Source organism: Cajanus cajan, chromosome 8, assembly GCF_000230855.2.
Source record: "Cajanus cajan strain Asha chromosome 8, NIPB_CcT2T_4, whole genome shotgun sequence".
NCBI classification, from domain to species: domain Eukaryota; kingdom Viridiplantae; phylum Streptophyta; class Magnoliopsida; order Fabales; family Fabaceae; genus Cajanus; species Cajanus cajan.
In genome coordinates this window covers 22,685,130-22,709,552 of record NC_138524.1, presented here as the reverse complement: position 1 = coordinate 22,709,552, position 24,423 = coordinate 22,685,130, and the positions used below count along the sequence as shown (strand labels likewise).

Below are 24,423 nucleotides of genomic sequence, written 5' to 3'. Positions count from 1 at the left end.
ATGCACAAAATGCAAGTTTAATTATTTAATTTTTTTAGAAAAAATGAATGGCTCCCCCTATCCTCTTCTTCTTGGAGGAATTTTGTCATCGACGTGAGGGAGGATTTCTGTTATTGCCAATACGGCCGTTATTCATTTCAGTATGCCCGTATTGAAATGAAAATTTGTTCATAACCCTAATTTTGGTACGGGCGTACTGAACATGATACGGGCGTATTGTTTTTCTGAAGTTTATATTTTTTTTTTTTTTTTCAATAAACAGAGAATAAGTGATCTTCCATTACACCTATCATCTGTATGCATGTATGCAGTATGATGCACCTAATTCTATTTGATTTACTTTTCAAAAGAATTAACCGATGCGTTTCTCTGTTTGGATTTTTGCTACTCCTCTAGACGGGCTGTGTGCTGCCGATTTCTGTAACCGAGGAATGATGCATGTTATATTGAGATTTGGTGTCATCAACCAAATGATTTTCCTTTCCTTTAGAAGATGTGTCAACCCTCCTATTGACTACTATATCTCCATGTTTCCACTAGATTATTCAAAAATCGTTTGGGACAAGAGAGAAAAGAAGGAAAGGATATTTTTTTCGAAAGTTTGTGTTTTAGAGGGGATTATTTATTTTTGAAAAATGGATTTTGTAAGAATGGCTTGGCCAATGGTAGGCTTAAGTGTTTAGGCTTGTTTGATTAAACACTTATGAAGTTAAGCACGTCTTGGTTATTAACGTTTGTGATTTGACAACTTGGATAGCTTTTCTTGAGCCCCTTTGTTGAATTCAGTTGGTGGTACCATCATGGATTTATTCTATTTTTGATTGCCCTAACTTTTGCCTAAAACACCCATTTGTGGAGTTTTAGCGGGCTTTTGTTTTTGTTCATTATTTTGTAACCCTAATTTTTGCCTAGGTCACCCTTTTGTGGGATTCCTAGCGGGTCTTTTGCTCTTATTTTTGCGCAGTCCCCTTTTTGGGTTTCCTACCGAGCTTTTTGTTTTTAGGATTTTTGTCCTGAATGGATTTCTTTTTATCCATGACGGCACTTATTGAGGCCAAGGAAAGGTGCTCCAAGTTGTCACACACTTCCACATAAAAAAGATGCGGGTTTATTTTTATTAAGACGATTTTAACCTCATTTATGTTTATTCAAACAGGGTTAAATAATGCGGTCTAGAATTTTATTGCAAGCAAGAAAAGAAGCAATAAAGAATTAATAAAGAATGATTTTATTATAATCATAATGGAAACATGTGCCCTATCGAGGCTCGGGGGTCGGGCTGTCCCCGAGGAGTAATCTCTAATAGTCATCAGGTCTATACATCCCTATCGGAAGGAGAAAAACACTTGACGACGACGACCGGCCTTAACGCTTGTGAACCGGCCTTCCTAAAGATCTGGCTTAAAGAACGTCGAGAAGGATCTTGGTTTCTCTTCGTCCTTTGATCTTTATAAGGGTTGTATCCTAACCCTTGTTTCCCCGGATTATCCTTGATAATGGGTAGCTCCGGGATTCCTTGGGAGTCCTTGCCTAATCCTTGTCCTGGCAAGTATCCGTTCTTGGTGAGCATGGAGGCTACCTTCTTCATTTCTCGGGGAAACGTTTCGACATTGGCGATTTCCAATGCTTGGAAGGCGGTTTCTAAAGCTTCCTCCGCTGCATCCACGTAAGGTATGGTGGATGGTTTGCTGATGAGTATGTCATCTTCAGCTTGTACAGTCACCAGTTTGTCACCCACTATGAACTTGACTTTCTGGTGGAGCGTAGAGGGTACAGCTTTCGCATCATGAATCCAAGGTCGGCCGAGGAGACAGCTGTATGCGGGAGTAATGTCCATCACTTGGAATTCGACATTAAAGATAGTGGGTCCAATTTGGATTGGAAGATTGACTTCTCCCACCACTTCTCTTTTAGAACCGTCGAAGGCTCGAACGATCATGTTGCTCGGGCGCATTTGGACTCCCTTGATTGCCAATTGCTTGAGCGTTCTTTTTGGCATCACATTCAAGGAAGATCCATTATCTACCAAGACTTTTGCGATGTGATACTCCTTGCACTTTACAGAGATGTGCAAGGGCTTGTTGTGATTTGGTCCCTCGGCGGGGATCTCTTCATCGGTGAAGGTGAGGTGATCACTAACCGTGATGTGACTAACAATCCCCTCAAACTTGTCTTGGGAGATAGTGTGCGACACATATGCCTCGTTCAAGACTTTCGACAGAGCTTACCGATGCGGTTCGGAGCTTAGGATCAATGACAACAGCGTAATCTTTGCTGGCGTCCTATGAAGTTGATCCACGATGGAGTACTCGCTCTGTCGGATATATTTTAACAGCTTATCTGTCTCCTCCTCGGATTCTTTTTCCTCGGTTTTCTTTTCTTCTTTTCCTTTATTTTTGGGAGCTTTGTCGTGCAGATCTTCGGGAGTGTAGATCCTGCCACTCCTAGTCATGCCCCCAAGTCCAGCGATGTTAGAGATATCGCTGTAGGCAGAAGAATGGATGTCGTATATTCACGGCACAGCCTTATTTGATTCGTAGGGGAAAGGTCTTGGAGCAGTGATCCTTAATGGTGTTGGACCTTCCCCTTTGTTCGTCTTGATTACCAACAACGGAGTTGACGTGTGTTCGCTTGGCGCGGTTGTTGGCTTACACTTAATAAATGCGTGCGATCCATCTTGAACATACGCATCGATTATTTCTTTCTTTTTATTAATGTTTATTAATGATTTATTGGGAGGGATGTATGAAATGCAAACCTAGATCCCTCCATGATCTTTGATAAGAATGCATGATATGAGATGATGACGTTGAATATGCATGCATTGTGTTTATTCAACTAAGCATTATCATGTTTTTAGGATGTCCCTAAGATGATGCATGATATTGCTTGGTTTGGATAAATAATATTTTTCTTTATTTTTCTTTGGGTATTTTGTTTTTGTATTTTTTAGGGTGAAAAGGGAAACTACCTATATGAATGTGATGAAGGTAGATGTTAACACCATGCAATGGAAGATTCTTATTCCTATTTATTCTTATTTAAAAAAGGAATGTTGTATGTTTAAAGAAATGCAATGTATGCTCAAACAATTTCACATAATCAATGCACAAACAATTCACTCATCCACGAACAGTCACGAGCGAATCACGAGGTAGGGGTATCCTGCAGAAAAGTGCATATTCAAGGTGGTTCTAACTGTTCTCACCGGTCTGAGGCCCCCAAGGTGCCCCCATTATAGGGACCCAATTCCTCTCGTCGTAAGTCGATGGAAAGCTCCAACGCACTGTCGGACTCGAGTTCATGGTTATCACCTTGAGTGATGCTTTCCGACAACGGTCTACGGGCACCTATAGACCCATTCGACAACCGGCCGTACTAACATCCACTCCCTATGGCTTACCACTCATGCCCCCGGGTATAGAGGGAACTGTTGTGTGCAAAGGTTTGTGTGCAGTTTTTATTTCAAACATTTGCGAAAATTTAAACATACAACAGTTATTAAAAGCCAAATAGATAAACATTTTATCATACAAGCAAGGGGTAATAAAGTAATTTTAACTATTATTTGTTAAAAATAATCTGTCACTAAATGGGACTGACTCTCGAGGCTTCCCCAGCAGAGTCGCCATCTGTCGCCACCGGCCCGAAACGGGCTTTCGGCATTCGCGAAGGATGGTTGGACTCTTTTATTTGTTTAAAAATATGGATTGCTAGAATGACTTATTCTCAAACTGAGACCTCGTCAAACGAGCAATTTTATTAAAAGGCTCACCAATCCATGTTAATCCCAAGCGGGACCCTCCATGGATTAGCGGTTTTCATAAAAAGGAAGGGTTCGTGGAGTCGCCACCAATGTTTTACTCAAAACATTGGAAAAAGAAGTTTAAGGCAATCGATTCAAAAATCGACTTCGGCCATTACAACCAGAGTCGGGTAAGGGAGTCGGTTACGCGTGGGGAAGGTGTTAGCACCCCACAGCGCCCCTTTCGGGTTCCCTATGACAGATTATTTAAAAATAATAGTGCGAAATTACTAAATTATCCCTATTTATTCTAAGCAATTATAAATTAACTATCTACATGATGACAGTTTAAATATGTACACACAGAAAGCGGTAAAAGAAGGGACTTTAAAGAGATAAACCTTTGAAGCGTGCTTTCTTATATATCTTGACAGAAATTGGGAAGCGTTTTGGCGTTCCCTCCCTCTACAAGACCGCTCGCTCCCTCCTATAAAATTTTAACTATGGAAATCCGGAGGATTTCCCTTCGACTAGGCTCGAGACTCAAGCAAATGGCTCGTGACTCAAGAACTTCGTCGGATCAACTCTCCGAGTGATTTCTAGGCAGAGCACTGCTCAAAAAAACCCAGAATACTCAAGAAGAGGGTTAAAACTCAGTCTCAAAGTGTAGAATGACGTCCCATTGACGTCATATTTATAGGGATGAGGCTCAATACGGTCTCTGGGGGTCAATACGGTCCGTATTGAAGTTTTGAACTACAATACGGCCGTATTGAATTCAATACGGACGTATTGAAGTTCAAAAACCTCAATACGGCCGTATTGAAGTTCAGTGCAGCCGTATTGAAGTTCAGTGCAGCCGTATTGAATTCAATGCAGTCGTATTGAAGTTCAGTGCAGCCGTATTAAATTCAATGCAGCCGTATTGAAGTTCAGAAACTTCAATACGGCCGTATTGAGTTCAGTGCGGCCGTATTGTAGTTCAAAATGTGCAGTACGGCCGTACTGAACTCCAAGGAGGCCGTATTGAGCTCCAAACCTCCCACTTTCTTATTTTTGGCTACTCTAAGACCTCTAAACCTAAAGATAGTCATCCTATGGTCTTCTGGGAGTCCTTCTGGCTGACTTTCCTTCGATCTTTGAGAGTCTTCGAGTCTTATTTCCGACCCGGACAATTTTAGGGGTCTACACGCATTGACAATGCCGAGTCCAAGATTGCTTCTATTGAATCCATTGTTAAATCCCATGAACAGCTCTTGAAAGAGCAATCATCCCAACTGACCACTCTTCTCACAACTGTCACTGAGTTGTCTAAATCTGTGGCTGCCATGTGCACAAAAATGCGCGAAACAATGCAGCAATTTTCCTCCACCAAAAATGCAACAACCCATTCTACTGTAATCTTTTCTCCACCAGCAGGCTCTTCCATGACCCTTGATTATTGTTTATAATCCAAACGTGTCGAACTTTCTTCGTTCAACAGCGAGGACCCCGTCAGTTGGCTCGCGAAGGCTGAAACCTATTTTGCGGTTCAGAATACCCCACTGGATATGCAAATCCAGCTTGCTCAAATCTCGATGGATGGGATGACATGGCATTGGTTCAAGGTATTGAATGATTCTGATCCTCATTTGACTTGGGCCACCTTCAAACGCGCACTGTTGGAACGTTATGGTGACAATCATTTTGGCAACCCGTTCTCCCAACTCAAGTTGCTTCACCAGACAGCCACCATTGATGAATATGTAGAAGCTTTTGAGGTCCTTACGACACAAATTTCCCCTCTCACTGAGGAGCAATACATGGGGTTTTTTTCTTGGGGGTTTATGTGAGGATATACGCTTGGAAGTGTTGACGTTTGAACCTCCCAATCGTCATCGTCTAATATCAGTTGCTTGTTTGATTGAACGAAAATTGGATCGAGTCACCACTCATGGGAGCACTTCAGGATAGAGACAACCCACTCTGCAAAGTAAGTCAGGTTCTCCTCGTTCCTCTGTTAATGGGCCTATTAGTGGAGCCCAATCTACAAATGGATCTAATGAATCACATAATAGAGGTTCTAGATTTGGACCCAATCCTCCTGGCCCAACCTCGTCACGGTCCAATACTCGTAACCTCTCCTATCCAGAATTAATTGAACGCAGAAATAAGGGCCTCTGTTTCAAGTGCGGTGGTAAGTGGGGTCCAACCCATGTTTTTCCGGATCGTCACTTGCGCCTTCTTATTTGGGAAGGTGAAGAGGATGAGGTTGTGGCTAGCCCCGATTCATCAACCATCCGTGAGGATCAACCAAACATAGATGTTCAAGACATGGCTTGTCAAGTTTTGGATTACTACGCCTTGGATCCAGGAGAGTTGGCACGATCCAAAACCATCAAGTTAGAAGAGGTGTTGGCCGGATACCCCATCCTTCTCTTGGTTGATAGTGGTGCGAGTCACAATTTTATTGCGCGGGAATTGGTGAGTTCTTTGAATCTGGAGGTCATGCAGACAAAGGCATTCTCTGTTGGACTTGGTAATGGAAGTACGTGTTCGTCTCAAGGAATTTGTAGAGAACTACGTGTGAAGTTGGGTCGCTACACAATTATGATGGATGCATATGTATTAGACTTGGGCGGCGTGGATATTGTTTTGGGAGTGGAATGGCTCGAGAAATTTGGACGAACAACAATGGATTGGCAGAAGAAAACAATTAGTTTTGAGGACAATAGCCAATTGATCACATTGAATGGTCATCACTTTAAGGACATCCATCGTTCTCCGGCTCTACAAGGCTTTCTACATGGGGTAGCAATGGAGGATGTTACTCTCTATCAAGTAAACTCCCAAGTCCTCTCCCTTGCTAATGATCCTGCGTGGCAGCACCTTTTAGAGCAACATGCCTCTATTTTTGCAACAAGAAAGGAATTGCCACCACAACGTACTCACGACCACTCAATTACACTGTTACTAGGTTCCAAACAAGTCAGTGTCAGACCCTACAGATATGCCTATCATCACAAGGATGAGATAGAAAGACAAGTGGGAGAATTGATGTCCGAAGGATTAATCCGTCATTCAGTGAGCCCTTTTTCTAGTCCAGTTATATTAGTTAAAAAGAAAGATGATTCGTGGCGCATGTGCGGGGACTATAGAGCTTTGAACAAGGTGACAGTGTTGGACAAATACCCGATACCAACAATTAGTGAGTTAATTGATGAGTTACATGGGTCTCGATTCTTCTCCAAGATTGATCTTAAGTCAGGTTTTCATCAAATTCGAATGCAAGAGACGGATATCCATAAGACTGCCTTTAGGACCCATGAGGGTCACTATGAATATTTGGTCATGCCGTTTGGATTGGTCAATGCCCCTTCAACGTTCCAATCCACCATGAATTCGGTCTTCCGCCCTCTTCTTCGTCGATGCGTTCTAATCTTCTTTGACGACATTCTGATTTATAGTCCAGATTGGCAGTTCCACATTTCCCACCTTCATGATGTGTTGAGCTTGTTATCTTCCCATCAATTTGTAGCAAATCACAAGAAATGTTCCTTTGGCTTGTCCTCTGTTGACTATTTGGGCATGTAATTTCTGGGAGAGGCGTTGAGATGGATCCATCTAAGGTGAAGGCTGTGATGGATTGGCCTACCCCGCATAATGTGAAGGATGTGCGTGGTTTTCTAGGTCTCACAGGATATTATCGACGTTTCATTAAGGATTATGGCAAGTTGGCTCAACCATTAACTGAAACTACTAAGAAGGAGGGTTTCTTTTGGGGTCCGACTCAGGTGAATGCTTTTGAATGCCTCAAGCAACATTATCCTCTTTTCCAACTTTGGCGTTGCCGGATTTCACTAAGGAGTTCTTCATTGAGTGTGATGCTTCTGGTCATGGTCTCGGAGCAGTCTTGATGCAAGATAAGCAACCCATAGCTTATTTTAGTAAGGCTCTTTCACCATGCACTATGTCAAAATTTGTGTATGAGAAGGAAATTATGGCTCTGGCACTCTCTGTTCATCACTGGCGGCATTATCTTTTGGGGAGGAGCTTCAAAGTTTACACAGACCACCGAAGTTTGAAACATCTCCTTCAGCAACGCCTCACCACAACTGACCAACAATTTTGGTTGGCTAAACTCATGGGGTATCAATTTGAGGTCATATACAAGCCCGGTCCCGACAATAAGGCTGCTGATGCATTATCTCGTAAACATTATGTTCCTGAAATTAATACTATCAGTATAAGCCCTTTTTGGGTTGATTTTCCCAAGATCAGAACAGAAGTTCAGAATGATCCTGAAATGCTCCATTTGATCCAAACCTTGCAGTCTGACCCGAACTCAACCCCCCACTATGTGCTTCGGGATGGTTTGATATTTTTCAATGGTCGCCTAATGTTGCCTAAATCATCTGCTTTGATTCCCTCCCTTTTGGCTGAGTATCATGACACAGTTACAGGGGGACACTCTGGATTCACTAAGACATATAAGAGGTTAGCTTCTTCTTTCTTTTGGAAAGGAATGAAGGCATCAATTATGGCGTACATACGCCAGTGTGATGTGTGTCAACGCAATAAGTATGAGGCAATGTCTTCTACAGGTTTACTCCAACCTATCCCTATTCCGGAGATTATTTGGGATGATGTCTCCCTTGATTTTATTACCAACTTACCCCAATCACAAGGGCATGAAGTGATTCTGGTGGTAGTGGATCGTTTATCTAAATATGCCCATTTCATTGCCTTAAAGCATCCGTACACAGCTCGAACAGTGGCAGAGGCTTTTTTCAAGGATGTTGCTAAATTACATGGATTCCCAAAGTCCATTATTAGTGATAGGGATCCTCTTTTTCTCAGTAAATTCTGGAGTGAGTTATTTCTCCTTCAAGGAACGGTGTTGCGCATGAGCACCACTTACCATCCTCAAACAGACGGTCAAACCGAGGTGGTTAATCGTTGTTTAGAGAACTTCCTTCGTTGTTTTGCCTCAAAGCACCCCTCCAAATGGTATACGTTGCTGTCATGGGCAGAATTCTGGTACAATACCTCGACTCATTCAACAACTGGTAAATCACCCTTTGAGATTGTTTATGGACGCTCTCCCCCTACTGTGCTTCATTTTTTGAATGGGGAAACTCAGGTGGATGTTGTAGCAACAGTGCTCATGGACCGTGATGAGGCTCTTCGCCAACTCAAATACCATTTGCATCAGGCTCAACAGACAATGAAGAAATATGCTGATGCTCATAGGAGGCATGTGACTTATGCTCCAGAGATTGGGTGTTTGTGAAGCTTCGTCCTCATAGACAACAATCTGTTGTTCGAAGAATCAATCCCAAGTTGTCCCCTCGTTACTATGGACCCTTTCAAGTGCTATCACGTGTGGGAGAGGTGGCCTACAAACTTCAGCTTCCAAACTCTGCTCGTATTCACCCAGTTTTTCATGTTTCGCAGCTTAAAAGGTCCATGAAGAATGGGTTGGCTACTACTACTCTACCTTCAGGACTGGTTGTTATTGAATCTGAATCCCCAAGTCCTGAAGTTGTTTTAGCTACCAGGGTCAGCAAGTACCAAGGAGACTCGGTTGAAGAATGGCTGATTCTGTGGAAATCACAACTTGCAGAGGAAGCCTCTTGGGAAAAGGCAGCTTCTATCAAAGAGAAATATCCCAATTTTTGCCTTGAGGGCAAGGAAACTTTCATAGATGGTGGTATTGATAGGAATATACATTCTAAGTGGGACAAGCCTTTTAAGACTTATCATCGAAGGCCCAAACAGTATGGGGCCTAATTGTCTTTTGCTGAAGAGTCGGTTAGAAGAGAGAGATGGAGTGCTATGTGATTCTGCTATATAGGGATTGAGGAAGCATTTGTGGGGGATTATGTCAGAATTGGAAATAAGAATTTGGAGTCAAGAGAACCTTTCTCTGACTTGGGGGAGCCTGGCTCTCATTTCAGCAATATTATTTTGTTTCTCTGCCATTTCTCTGTTTCTTCTGCAGGTACCTTGATACATCATGTATCACAATTTATCAAGGGTGGCAACGATGGTGTGGATTTTTGTGGCTCTAATCATTACACAGATTTACACTGCTAGCCTTGCCAGCATGTTGACTGTTAAAAGATTTGAACTAACCGTACACAGCATTCAGCAGCTAAAGAACAATAATGCCATGGTAGGATATGATAGAGGTTCCTACTTAAAATGATATCTCCAAGATGCATTGTGATGGAAAACTCCCTTCCATTAAAGGAGTCAATGGGGGGAGTCTCCTTTGTCCAAGGATCTCGGCACACCAAGAGAAACTAGCCTTCAAAGGTGAAGTGGGACGTTCAAAATGGATGAGGGAATATGAGTGAGGGTGGAAACTCTCATGGACGGTTGGCACACTCTAAGATGAAGCTGGAGGCCACTCTAGGATTTTCACTTTCCAAGGGTGAAGATAAGAGAAAAGTTAGTCGAAATTAACCTAGGGACTAAGGATAGGATGTTGAAGCATGAAATGCTCACTCAATATCATAATAATCCAAAGTTCCTAGGTTAATTTCGGCTAACCTTTCTCCTATCTTCACCCTTGGAGAGTGAAAACCCTAGAGTGGCCTCCACCTTCATCTTGGAGTGTGCCAACTGTCCATGAGAGCTTCCACTCTCACTCATATTCTCTCATCCATTTTGAACGTCCTACTTCACCTTTGAATGTTAGTTTCTATTGGTGTGCCGAGATCCTTGGACAAAGGAGACTCTCCCATTGACTCCTTCTTCATCAATGGAAGGGAGCTTTCCATCACATTGGGCATCAATGCTGAAAACATCAAGCAATTTGACTCACAAGAGAGCTATGTTGATGCCCTAAGAAACAAAGAAATAGTCGCTGCCTTCCTTGATATCCCTGAGGCCAAAATCTTCCTTGCAAAAAACTGTAAAGGGTTTGTTCAAGCAGGGCCAACATACAAAATTGGAGGATATGGATTTGTATTGCTTCAACATTTTTTTCACTTTTTTTTCCTGTTTTAGTTTCAGTAAGTAATTTTATTGGTATATGCACAACCAATCAAAATATTGAAAGAGCATTGAAATAATTTCGGCAAGGACATCCACACAAACTAGATTATTATTTTAGGTCAATATAGATGCAATTCTTTATGTATTTAGCGTACTATTCTTTTATCAGAGTTGAAATTTTACTGTTTTTACATTAAAGATCAGTATAAATTACCAAAGTCGAAACTTCAAATTCTAACCAAAGAATAACACCAGAAACATAAACCTATAGATATTGTGTCATGCAATAACTGCCCTTAATTTCTAGCCCCTCAACTAGAACCAAGATTATGTTAACTCAGTTGGAATCTCTTTGCAGGTATTTCCAAAGGGATCTCCATTGCTTCATGGTGTAAACCAAGCCCTGCTAAACATATCAGAAATTGGCACACTACGTAATCTAGAAAACTATATGCTTGCATCAGAGGAATATAAAGACATAATTGAGCCAGGCGAAGACACAACTAGCCTTAGCCTTACAAGTTTCATGGTTCTCTTCATCCTAACTAGAGGCACGTCAACAACTGTTCTCTTAATTTACATACTTCCTGTGAATCATTCATGCCCTGGACAGAGAGCAACGTGTAGTCTAATGATGGCTGTGATCAAAAGATGGGGATTACGAAAGACACTGGTTCCAAGAAGAGTCCAGCATGTTGCAGAAAGTTCTTTAAACTCTTCCAACATTTCTAATTTGCCAGATTTAGCTTAAACAAGAAGGTTATGTAGTATTGTGGCACAAGGATTAGGAGGTAATTAAACAGTGAAGTCAACACTCCTTTAACTACATAACTTTCTCATTAATGCATTGTAAATATTGTGACCTTTACTGTGTTGTCGCGTGTAGAAATGACACAAATTACTAAAACTATTATGATAGTGACATTCACGTTTGCGGGAACAAATTAAACTCCTTGGATGTGTCCTCACCTTAGTAGAAAGGCATGGAGCGTGGCAGATCTGGGAAAGAAACGAGCTACACATAACAATGTTAACCAACTGGCGTAATAATTCCAGTGGGTTGAATTGAGTTATAATTAAAAAGCTTTCAACTCTCCGAAAGCTTTAATTCGAAAGGCATTTTTTTTTTTGAAAAAACAAAGAGATGATTAAGAAGGTCTCCAAGTTAATTTGAATTAATAAAATCAAAGTTACATAACCCAACTCAAGTAATTATTATTAAACATTTAATCATATATAAGAGAAAAAGGCTTAAAGAAATTTGCACAAATAATATATTCTCCATCAATTCAACTTATTTATGGTCAGACTTCAAGTTTTGTTTGAGATTTCCCCATTAATTCATTCCAATATATTTTTATTAATAGGAACTGTTTAATATTTATTTAATTGTTTAGTATGTTTTGATATATAATATAATGTATTTTATTAAAAGGTTATAATATTTTATTAAAAGGGAAGGAATTTGTAACTATAATTAATTCTCTTAATTATGAGGTTAAAAAGGGGAGGGGGGTTAAGGATTTAAAAAGAAGGATTTATGATATGTTTTTATGTTCCCTTATGTTTTCATGTTCGGGCTTCAAAGCTCGAAGATTATAAGAGCAAGAAGAAAATTACTTCATAGTCGTGTACCCGTCATCTAGGGCTTATCTGGGTAATGGGGGAAGTGAGAAACCTCGCTTTGGGTGAAATTGTATGTTGGATAGTGGGATTGACCTCCAATCATGTCACTATGGTATGTTTATGTATGAGGGGATTTTTCCCAAATGTGTCTTTATCTTCTATATTTCTTCTTGTAAATTTTGATTGATGTAATTATTATGAAGATGTTGGTAATTTTGAGTTTGGCTTGTAATTGTTATTTTAATGCTTCTATAGGTTCTTGTGGGAAATCCTAGGGGAATGTATTAGTGATTTATGAGGAGATGATATGAGTATGCATATGTATGCGTAAATGGTGTCTTGTAGAAGTGTAACGTAACCAATGGAAAGTTCTTACCAATTGGATTTGGGTTGGAGATGTTAGGGAATGGTGTAGGGAAGGTTAGAAACTCATAAATAGTGTAATTTCGTGTTTGGGACTATCTTGTCCTGCTTCAAGTGACCATAGTTTCATTCTAGGTGAATTTGTCTTGTTTCAAGTGAATTTAGGCTCACTCAAGTGAGGCCTGACAAAGAGTTTCGGGTGATGCTCGCTTCAAGAGAGTTTGATCTCGTTCCGAGCAAGCTACTCTTGCTTAAGAGAAAGATTGGATTGCTTAAGCAAGTACGTAGATAGTCGCGTTGGTTTTTGTGGTATTCATGAAAGTTGTAGTCTTGAATGTTAGCATTCAAATACGATTGAAATCACCTAAAAAGAAGGTTTAGAACTCAAGTTATATATGATCAAATTAATGAGCAAATGTCAAGCTATCATATTTAGGCTAAAACATTGTAGTTTTTTATTTATTTAAAATAGTAGATGACATAATTAACTCTTGAGGTCAAAATAGAAGTTGGAGATAATTGTCTTAGATTTCTAATAAAATTAAGATCAACTTAATAGCATATATATAGCTCTAAATAAGGTGTTTGGACCACACGATATCGTAGAAGATTATGAAAATGTAGTATGTGAATGTGCTATTGGTATGCTTGTGAGCTATGTATGAGTTATAGTGATATGATCTCTTATGCCATTGATTGCTATATTTAATTGATATAGTTGAATTGTTAATTGCTATATTAATAAGAATGGTTGATGATTTTATGATATGGGATCAACTGCCAGTATGAGATCACGTGAAATGTATGCATAAAGTTTGTTTAACATGCATCATAGCATAAAATGTTTTTAAAGGGTACGATATGGAATACACCACCAAGAAAGGTTCTTTGTGTAAAAAGCTTGGGAACTAACCCTAGGGATAACTCAGTTTGGAAGTCTCAGTCTTGTCCTCATTAGTATAGGATGTATCTTGCACAACTTATCTATCCTGACTAGACCCTAATAGTATCTCCTTCTAGTGAGAGTGTGTAGCAGGTGTGACCTAGCATGTACTCCTAGACTACTCTATGTGTATTGCTAGTGGCAATGCACAAGTGTGATACGTGATGTTTTTACTGGTGTCACATGCATTGTAACATTTAGTCTGTGTCCATTGCATAATGCATCTTAATGTTATGTGGTATTTAGTTGTTATATTGTGAATGAATGGAATTTGTTATATGATTGATATGTTTATGTTATGTTGATATATGTCTTGTTTGTGTTTGGCTGTCTAGCTACATCTGACGCCGTGAGCCAGACTTCTCTTGCTTTGTGTTATTTTTTCTTGTATGTTGTTGCAAGTGATCTTCAGTATGATGTTGAGCATGTTGGTATCAAGGCTTAATCCTCATAGAAGGGTTATGCTTTGATAAGACACGTGACATTGGGGAATTAGTCAGGATTTGATTTATGTTATTTAATTTGAGTAGTTAAATTTTAATTTCTTTATAATTTAATATTTTCACTAAGTCTAGTTTATGTTAAAATGTGATTCTTTCTACCTATATGATTTTGAACTTATCTATTTAATTTTAGGCTATTCAGTTATTTATATATTATGTTATAATATGCAGGGTAGAAGGTGTCACACCTTGTCACTTTAAGCAAGTTTGCACAAAAGAAACCCTATTTAAAAAATTATAAAATTAGATAGAAAGGCACTTCATTTTTCCCGTATACTCATAGAGATTAGAGAGAGTAAGAGTGATAAACATTATAATCATGGATCATTTGAAGATTTTCTTTTGTACTTGAGAGAATTCCATAGCCATAAGCGACTAAGTTCTCCATCGTTAGAGGTTGATGTAGTAGTCATAACCATGTAGTTCACCTCGTTCTCACTCAATAATAGGATTTTATTTAGTTAATCATCTTCATCTATCTCTTAATGTTATGATTTGATCATCTATGGCATGTTTTTATAGTTTTATTTGAAGTTGGGAAACCCTTTTAGAATTACGATTTAGGTAAAAATGTTAATAATGCTTATTACTAAGAATAATATGTCTTATTAGTCAATTTTTATGTCCCTAACCTTAATGTTTTGCTCAGCAAATTTTACCAAGGAATTGGGATTTAAATATATTTTAGTGTTGTTGAATTAATTGATTAATTTATGAAATTAAATGAGAATTTGGGAGCATATATGCGGGGAAGGTTAGTGAAATCATTCTCTAATAGTCTTTTATTAATTGATCTTCAATTCTTACTTTTTTATCTCTCCTCCTTTTCTTGAAATCCCTAAAAAAATGTTCTTTACTTTTATGTGTTCTTCAAACAATTAATTTTACAAACTTTCCTAATTAGCATTAAATTAGATTAATCAATCACAACAAAGATATTTTCACAATAAATTCAAAAATGAAAATACATTCCAATATACTTGATAGATGCATTTTATCAAACAAATTTTCTGAACAACTTCATATTCAACAAAACAACGGATAGAAATGAATGCTTAAATTGGCACTGGATCTATTAGCAAAGCTTTAATACATTCTTTCATTAGTCCACCAGAATGTGTGTAGTTATCTTTGTCTTTATAAAACACGTCTATGAAACGTGTAATGTTGAGAATACGCTGTAGAAAAGGCATTGGAACACTGGTTGGCATAAGACATTCCTCATTTATATCTTTCCAAGCATTTGTTATTCTCTTTCGACATTCATGAATTGCAGCTTCCCTAGACTCGCCGTATTGATCCATATAGCATTCCAAGAATGTGGAAACATGTCTTCTTTTTTGTTCAAACTATGCAACAACAAATAATTTTGCAAATTAATATTTACATCGTGTAATGAAACATAAACATTGAAGCATAATATTCTTAATACAGATATTGTACCTCATTGGACACAATGTCATCCATTAACCTACAAATAGTACAAGAAGCCATAACAATTTTTGGTTCACTTGTTGCCCATTCAAATATGTCCTCTGTGATTATATCCCCCATGCCAATGTAACTTGTTGCAATCAATGTGCAGTAACAAGAAGATGTTTTTGATGTGTGCAAGTATTCCTCTATTGTTGTTTTATAGTTGTTGTTGAGCCATCTAGCCTCAGTCATGTAGGCTTGAACACCCTTTTTTAACTATTAGCCAACAAACACACTTTATAATAAATATAGAGACTGAGTTTTGAGAGTATACTATATGAAATATTTGTCTTTATGCTTTTGGTAGAATTATAATAGATTTTAATGTTAAGGATTACTTTCTTTATATTTGGCTTTTATCATATGTACACAAAAAAGAAACCTTGATCATAATACACAAACTCTTAATTTATTATATGAATTTATCTTATTGCAAAATCTTGAATTTGTCACTAACCACAAACTATGTAACTTAACAGTTGTTAATAGTTAGGGAGAAAAAAAGCTCTTACTTCGTTTATAATGTAGTTAATGAAATATGATTTTCCTTCCTTCTTCGTTTCTTGCTTTATTTCCTCATAAAGCTTTATGAGTGACTTATAAATTAACTTCATGTATTCTGGGAGGTCATCCAAGCAACTAATATCCCACCTGAAAAAATATTTTCATTAAAATAACTTACGTAAGTTGTTTTTCCTAAAAAAAAAAAACAAGCAAAGAAAAATTGTGTTTTAAAATATGCTAATTAACCTTTCAATTGCCTTAGTAAAAACTTCTAATTCATCAGTGGTTCCATATGCATCAAATGTATCATCAATGATTGATATCATTGCAATTACTTTTGTTGTTATTTTTCTTGCTTGAGAATATTGGGGCTCAAAATATATCGCCAAAATCCAAAAGCAACATTCCACAATTCTATCTCGCACATAAGGTAATTTACTACGTACATCCAACTCTTTCCACCACCTATAAGGACCAAAAACAATAACAACAATAATTAAAAGGATTAGTCTTTGGAATCAATTTAAGAAGGTTTGTCATGATGAGATGAACTTACATGCAAATGTTGCCAAATTCTTTTTTATGTAGATTTTGCAATTTATTGAAATCTAATTTGGCAAAAGTGAGTAGAGTTTCATTATGAAAAGGATCTTGTTCATAGATAGAAATGTAGCGGCGTGCCTCTAGCCTAGGTAGGTTCTTGTGCAGAGCTTGTCTCAAGCTATGATTGACTTGAACGGCAAGGGAAGGGCTCAATTTGGTTGCAATGGACTCAAGATGAGTGGAAGTGAAAGTCATGGCTTCTTCCAAAATGTCTTCTCCGTGAATCATCATATGTGAGGCTTCATACAGGCACAACATTCCCTCAACGTCATTAATAAGTCTTTCACTAAAGCATCCTGTCACATCCTTGAACTTGTTGAACACAACTAGTGTTTTATTCAACAACCACATGATTGAAAATTAGTTGGAGACAAAATTTAAGAAAGCTATAATATGAATGTAAAATTTATAAAACAATTTGTGAGATAATGTTTAAGGTGCTTCCCAAATTAATAAGCAAAACTTCTTGCTTTATTTCTCGTTTAATGTATACAATCCCAATAATGACATTTAAAATATAATCAAAGTGAAAAAGAGTGAAGATTGAAATAGGTGAGGACTTGAAAAATATTAAATGATACAATTCAAATACCTTTTTTCTTATTATTAAAATACACATTTTTTTGGCTTGTTATTCTCCTTTTTTTTTTCATTTGTGTGTAGGTTATGCACTAAATATATTAGGTGATTTGAAGTTGAATTAAAGGAAATCAATTAAAGTAGATAATTAAGTTGAGAGATATACGAGGTGAAACATGAAATCCATGTTGCCTCAATAATCTAAATAGCACAGAAAGAGAGAGAAGGTTGGCTTCGATAGTTATTTCTCCATTTACAACATAACTCTTGTGAATTTGTTGCAAAACTTCATCAATCTCATGTTCAAAATGATAGTTCACACCCAAACGACAAATTGAGTCAATCAAGTCAACTTTTGTTAAGGTCTCGTCTGGCTTTGATACAAGCATCTTCCTTACTTCCTTTTTTAGCATTTCAATTTTTGTCTCAATGTTTTGATCAAGTTCCTACATGTGTTAAAAAAAAAATTACTTAATTAAATATTTAAACAGTATATTGAATTGAAGTACAATATAGATTGTCCATGATTTTAAATTATACCAAGAATTTGAATCACTTTAATTGAACTTTTCATTTTCTTTTCATGTACATAACCTTTTACAAGTTTATTCAATCATGGTTAATCATGAAGTAAAACCGCGTATTTAGTAAAGTTCATTAATGGGTCAATATATATATATATATATATATATATATATATATATATATATATTGTCCCTTTTCAATTTTATATAAAAATTAAATAATGTGAAATTATGAATTTTATACTTGGAAATTTGATATGCATATATATTCAATAGATAGATTCATAAAATGTAACTACTAAAATTTATTCCAAAATAAATGTAAATATATGTAAATATGACATCTTAAGTTTCACATATCATGACCCTTTTCAATTTTATATAAAAATTAATTATTGTGAAATTATGAATTTTATGCTTGGAAATTTGATATGCATATATATTCAATAGATAGATTCATAAAGTGTAACTACTAAAATATATTCCAAAATAAATGTTAAATATATGTAAATATGACATCTTAAGTTTCACATATGTAATTAAATCTCAAAGATAATATTAGACTTAGTGGGATATGCACATACCTCAGAACTAGAAACATATGAAATGAAATGATCCCCCCAAATGGTAGGATGATAATCTGCAATAGGTCGAATGTTTGAGGGTGGTTTTGCATCCTGGGCGAAAACTGGAAGGGAAGAGGCTAGATTAGACATAGTTATGTTTTAGAGTAGCTTAACTATGAAATGTTCATAATCACCACTTGGTTCATTTATAAGAATCCGGAGAGAAGATGTAACACTCATTGAGCACGTAGCGTACATTTATTCTGAATTAAAATGAATTTGATAATATGAAATTTTTAAATCAATCAAATTATTTTTTAGAAAACTCTGTTTTAATCATGTTACATGACGTCATGTGGTTTAATTATGTAATCAACATCATCAAGAAGGATAAGGATTTATTGTTCGTCAGCAAAAGGAAAAAAAATCATCAGCAAAAAAAAGAAAACTCTGTTTTAATCATGTTACATGACGTCATGTGGTTTAATTATGTAATCAACATCATCTAGAAGGATAAGGATTTATTGTTCGTCAGCAAAAGGAAAAAAAAACATCAGCAAAAAAAAATAAAGATTTGTTGTTGAGGTTATTATATTATGTTTTATTGTTTAAAATTTATCCCTAAAACTTTTGAATGAAATTTTGTATTAAATTATAGCAATTACTTTTGTTTGACATTCACTACTAGAAAAGTATTATTTTCTTGCGAATTTTCCTGTAAAAAAATATTCGTAAAAATTTTTTGCAAATTTTTCTGCAAAAAAATATTCGCAAAATTTTTTTCCGAATTTATTTGCGAAAAATAATTTACAGATATTTTTTACAAATTTTGCTATAATTTTAATGATCATAGAATGTTTTTTTTCATGGTAAAAATTTAAAGAAAATATTGTAAAAATTTTATTTTGTTTCTTGCAGATTTTCTTGCAAAAATAAATTCGCAAGTAATGTTTACTAAATGGTAAAAAAAAATTGCAGGTAACTTTTCCTGCGGATTTTCTTACAAATTTTAATCTGCAAGAAAAATTAAAAAAAATATATTTAAATTTATAAGTTTAATATTTAAAAAAAAAACTTCAAGTCTCACATCGATTGAAAATAAAATAATTAAAGAGTATATAAGTTGGGGAAATACTTACCTTACAAGTTGATTTGTATGGTTGAGTGTTAGGCTTATAATCTACTATCTTATTATTTAAAAGATTATGTATCATATATTGGAGGCATGGAAACAAATGTTTCAGATGAATTCATTGTGAGCATTTGAAAGTTGAAGAATTATTGATAGAATTTATAGTAATTTCTTTAATTTTTTCATAAAAAATATTCCTGCGGAATTTCTTGCGAAAAAATTCGCAGGAAACTTTCCTGCGAATTTTCTTGCAAATTTTTTTTTGCAAAACTTTCCTGCAAATTTTTTTCGCAAGAATTTCGCTGGAAAATTTCCTTTGAATTTTAAAATTTGCAAATATATATTATCCAGAATGTATTACCTGTAGATAAAATTTTGTAGAAACAACGTTTCTTGCAAATTTTTCATAAAAATTCGCAGGAAAAGTCGCATGTAATAAGAGAAATTCTAGTAATAATTAATGAATAAGATGATATTTTGCTAATTTCAATTTTAGAAGTATACTTATGGATACCCAAATATTTGGGCAATTTTAATTCTTATTAGAGGTTATTTTTTCTATTCCAATGGAGGGTGCTTTTAGAAGTATAACCAAGGAGAAAAGAAAACTCTAGTGGTATAAAAGTACGCGTAATTAAGAAAAGTGGTGGAAAATAATTTGAATTTTCAAATTTAAATATGTGAGATATTATTTAGATTTTAAAAGATATTTATTTTTTTTAGCATATTATTTAAAATTGAAATATATTATATTTATTTTAGATATATTTGCTTCTTCTTTTAAGATTATGATATAAAGTCAATAAATAGAGACTCAAGAATTACTGACCTGCAAAAGGGGTCACGAACTTAAATGAAACTTAGACTTATAAATTCTAACAAAGCAAAAGATCCTTGCCTAAATAAAATATTATTTGAAATAACTAAATAGTTCATAAAACGCTTCTAATGATAGAGGATTCACATTTGGTTCGAAACCAAACAAATTTAAAGCATAAATGTGTCCAAAATAATTACTAGACCATAGTAGCCATCTAAAAATAATACTTGAATTCAAGGACTAACATTGCTTCCAAACAAAATGAAATAAACTAAATAGACAAATCCCAATCTATGAACCCCCAATGTCACATCCTATCAAAGTTTTCCCATAACATGCTAAAGCCTAACCTCAACATTAGCATCACCATCATCTTATTGTCCTCCGATAACACTACAAGAAAAATGTAAATTATCGATGAATAATTTTTTACGGATACAAATCTGTTGAAAAATTTATATTTTCGATGGATTTTACCGATGAAAATAAAATTCATAAAAAAAGTTATATTATCGACGGTTACAAATTTGTCGAAAAATTTATATTTCTGACAGATTTTACCGCAGGATAATTTTTGACGGATATAAATTTTTCGACAGATACAAATCTATCAAAAAATTTATATTTCTAACGAAAAAAAATTTGTAAAAAAATTTATATTACTGACGGAACATTTCCGACAAATTTATATTTGTCAAAAATGTAATAATTTTTGACAAAAATTATTGACAGATGCTTAGGTAAAAAATTTTCGACCAAATGTTACTAATTGATAATGGTTTGTCAAAAACTTGATCTGTCAAAAATGTTTAATATTTTTATCAAAAATTTCATTCATAAAAAATTTTAATATTTTGTTCGATAACAATAAAGATGATTAAAATTGACAATCATATATTAAAAAAGATCAATAAAATTTTAAATACACACACACACACACACACACACACACACACACACACACACATATATATATATATATATATATATATAGAGAGAGAGAGAGAGAGAGAGAGAGGAGGAATCAAATGACTCACAAAGTAACTCTTGATAAAGTTACTCTACTCAATAACTCATGATATATATTGAATTTCATCGATCCAACTGTTAAATTAAAAGTTATTAAATTTTACTAATAATTAATATAGAGAAAAATTGATTAGCTTTAGAATAAATTATTTTTAACAATATAATTGAAAAAATAATTATTTTAAATTATTTAACTAGAATCTTATTGACAATTTACTATATGATCTTGATATTTTTGTATAACTAATATCTGGTTTTAAATTTGATATGAAAATATTATGATATAATTAAATAAGATTTTAAATTAGTATTTTATTAATGGTTGATAATTAGAAAATAAGTCAAGGATAAATATATTTTTTTTAATTTTATATCTTAGGTTTAAGATAAATAAATATATTAAGTTAATTAATAATTTATTTAAAATGTTAAAATTTAATTTATAAAAATATAATAAATAAATATTTATAATTTTATAAATTATATTATCATTATAGATTATAAAAATAATATTTTAAAATATATAAATTATTATTTAAACTTTTAAATTTATAATAAATCATTTAAATTGTATCATAATATTAATTTTAAATAGAAATAAGTAGATTGTTAATTATAAAAGTAAGTATATATACAAATAAGGATTAATTAAATATAATTTAATTATTATTATTGGTTAATATAATTAAATATAATATAATTATTATATATTATTATATTTTTATAACAGTCCGGACACACTGGAATGTGAGGGATCCAGCGATAGTACAAGTATGAGATTGTATAGTTGAAGATGACTTAAAGGAATTAATTTGTACTACCTATACTAGCAAGATGTATCTATTTTTTGGTTGCTTATTTCATTAGAACTCCATAATTAAGCGTGTTTGACTTGGAGTAATTTAGGAATGGGTGACCTTTTGGGAAGTTTCTTAAAAAGTGTGTGAGTAAGGACAAAGCACGCTGAAAAGTGAAGTGTCGTGAAATATAGCCCTTGAGAGGTCAAATATGAGAGTTGTTACATTAATAAATTTATTAAAATTAAACAAAAGTTTTTTGATGGATTTATCTGTCGGAATCACATAATGATTTTCAAACAATACCGAAAAATATTTACCATAGAATCATTCGTCAAAATTTTTTGACAGATTAAATTGTTTCTAACGAATTTTTTTTCCAACCCTTTTTCGACAAATTTGCATCCATAAAAAATTGTCGAAAATTCTATTTTTCCAATGGATATTTCTTTTTACCAATAGATTATGTCTGTTCGAAACTTGTGTTTTTCTTGTATTGTGAAACATACATAAGAATAACAAGTAGAGCACAGGGGAGACTGATACGTCTCATTCTAGCTTCCGATGTGAGATAAGGCTGGGAAGCCACACACATAACATAACATACAAAATATACAATTAATATCCATAATGTAAACAACATATCAGAGTTCCTAGTAACAACAAAGACATATTAAACATGTAATCAAAAGCAATTACAATTTACACAGTTGAAAGCAAATACTTATAAAGTTACCTAAAGGCAAATACTCATATACGGTTGTCCGAAGACTAATACTCATGTAGTTAATACTCATGTGTGGCTGCCCAAAGGTTAATACTCATGTGCAATTACTTACATTTTCTCAAAGGGTAATACTCATGTGCAATTATAAAATATTTTATACACATGATACATGTCACACATACAAAGCTCTGTACCTAATAATAAATGTAGAGCATAGGCGTTCCATTTGCTGGCTTGGTAGAAATTCACTAGAACAAAGTGTGAAAAATGCACAACTCACACCCAACTCAATTCTCTCAATCTCATCGATTACAAGCACAACTAACACTCAAATATTCATTCATAACTCAACAAATTACTCATTCATACAAAACACATCTCAATTATCCCTTGTTAATGTAATACATTAATTCTATAAGAGGGTGTTTGGTGTAACACCCCAATTTTTAAAAAGGTTATTATTATTATTATTAGATGGTATTTGGTCATAATTATTTTAATAATTATAGAGGAATATTATTCTGTACGTTTTAAATAATTATTATTTTGGACAATTATTTTGTACGTATTAAATAAGTATTTTTATTAGCATTTTTAAATAAATATTTATATGTTTTAAGAGAAGGTTGATTTTATATGATATTTTGTTATTGAAATTATATTATTATATTTAGGGTCAGAAATATATTATTATTATAGAGAAAAAATATTTTATAATATACATGTATTTATTTTATTTAATTATTTTGAGGAAAATTAGAAGTGGGTTAGAAGAGAAGGAAAATGGGTTGGGTTGACCCAGTCCAATGGATTAATTTTAAGAAAGGAGTCAGGTGGTGTTAACCCTATCTGCCTCATTTGCGTTCTGAAGGGTTAGGGAAAATAAAGAGGAGAAACAAAGAGCTCTAAGGAAGAGTACTCAGGAACGATCTTAGATCACACCAAGACCATTCATCTTCTGCTCATCTAGGTACGGGGGGATGGGTTTCTTCATATGTGAATATAGGGGTGTTCGGGTAGTGAGGGCAATCCCTAAGTCCCTCTAGGAACTCTATTTAAAATTCTGAACGATTATCTGTGCAATCGATGTTCTAAATTCTTAATTCATTTGGAAGAACTTATTTCTTGAATTGTCTTTGAATTCCATTGGGGCTTTCTTGTTAATTCTTTATCCTTAAATTTGATGACTTGAATTTTATGTGTTAAGAAGAGTTTAGATTTTTTTTTTGTAAAACCAATGGAAACCAATTTTTGAGGCTTGAGATGTGTATGAATTGATTTGGAACGTATGAAGAATATAAATGGAGTTAAACTGAACCAACGGGGTGTAGAAGTAGTGAAAATTGGTAAAAACCTTGTTGGAACTCGTAAAACACAGGTTTAATTTCACAGAGGGGAGTCTGGGCAGAGATTTGGGCGCTCAGCGCCAGTTTTGGGCGTCGGGCGTCGGGACCCCGACATACGTTTGTAATTTTGCGATATCTTTTTGTGTAGTTATCCAA

The 24,423-nt window shown here is 34.8% G+C and overlaps 2 protein-coding genes across 2 annotated transcripts; one reads left to right on the top strand and one right to left on the bottom strand.

Moving 5' to 3' along the window:
- Positions 1–9,773: 9,773 nt before the first annotated feature.
- Positions 9,774–11,480, top strand: LOC145950327 (glutamate receptor 2.9-like). The gene is made up of 3 exons (XM_083061415.1): positions 9,774–9,918; positions 10,431–10,699; positions 11,088–11,480. The coding sequence occupies exons 1-3, from the start codon at positions 9,774–9,776 to the stop codon at positions 11,478–11,480; spliced, it is 807 nt and encodes a 268-aa protein (XP_082917541.1).
- A 3,635-nt stretch (positions 11,481–15,115) lies between these two features.
- On the bottom strand, positions 15,116–18,647 carry LOC109792064 (putative terpene synthase 2). The gene is made up of 7 exons (XM_083062336.1): positions 18,435–18,647; positions 17,493–17,772; positions 16,701–17,073; positions 16,391–16,609; positions 16,153–16,291; positions 15,608–15,856; positions 15,116–15,513 (listed from the first exon to the last, which is right to left on the bottom strand). Exons 1-7 carry the CDS (start codon positions 18,564–18,566, stop codon positions 15,220–15,222), a joined length of 1,686 nt encoding a protein of 561 aa, XP_082918462.1. The 5' UTR covers positions 18,567–18,647; the 3' UTR covers positions 15,116–15,219.
- Positions 18,648–24,423: the final 5,776 nt, after the last annotated feature.

What these genes read in the sequence shown, in the direction of transcription:
- LOC145950327 (XM_083061415.1), top strand. Translation starts at nt 9,774, where the DNA reads ATGGTGTGGATTTTTGTGGCTCTAATCATTACACAGATTTACACTGCT. An exon ending in CATGGTAGGATATGATAGAG is followed by an intron (nt 9,919 to 10,430) that starts GTTCCTACTTAA and finishes TTTGAATGTTAG; the next exon opens with TTTCTATTGGTGTGCCGAGA. An exon ending in AAATTGGAGGATATGGATTT is followed by an intron (nt 10,700 to 11,087) that starts GTATTGCTTCAA and finishes ATCTCTTTGCAG; the next exon opens with GTATTTCCAAAGGGATCTCC.
- LOC109792064 (XM_083062336.1), bottom strand. Translation starts at nt 18,566, where the DNA reads ATGTCTAATCTAGCCTCTTCCCTTCCAGTTTTCGCCCAGGATGCAAAA. An exon ending in CATATGTTTCTAGTTCTGAG is followed by an intron (nt 17,773 to 18,434) that starts GTATGTGCATAT and finishes TAACACATGTAG; the next exon opens with GAACTTGATCAAAACATTGA. An exon ending in TGGATTTCATGTTTCACCTC is followed by an intron (nt 17,074 to 17,492) that starts GTATATCTCTCA and finishes ATAAAACACTAG; the next exon opens with TTGTGTTCAACAAGTTCAAG.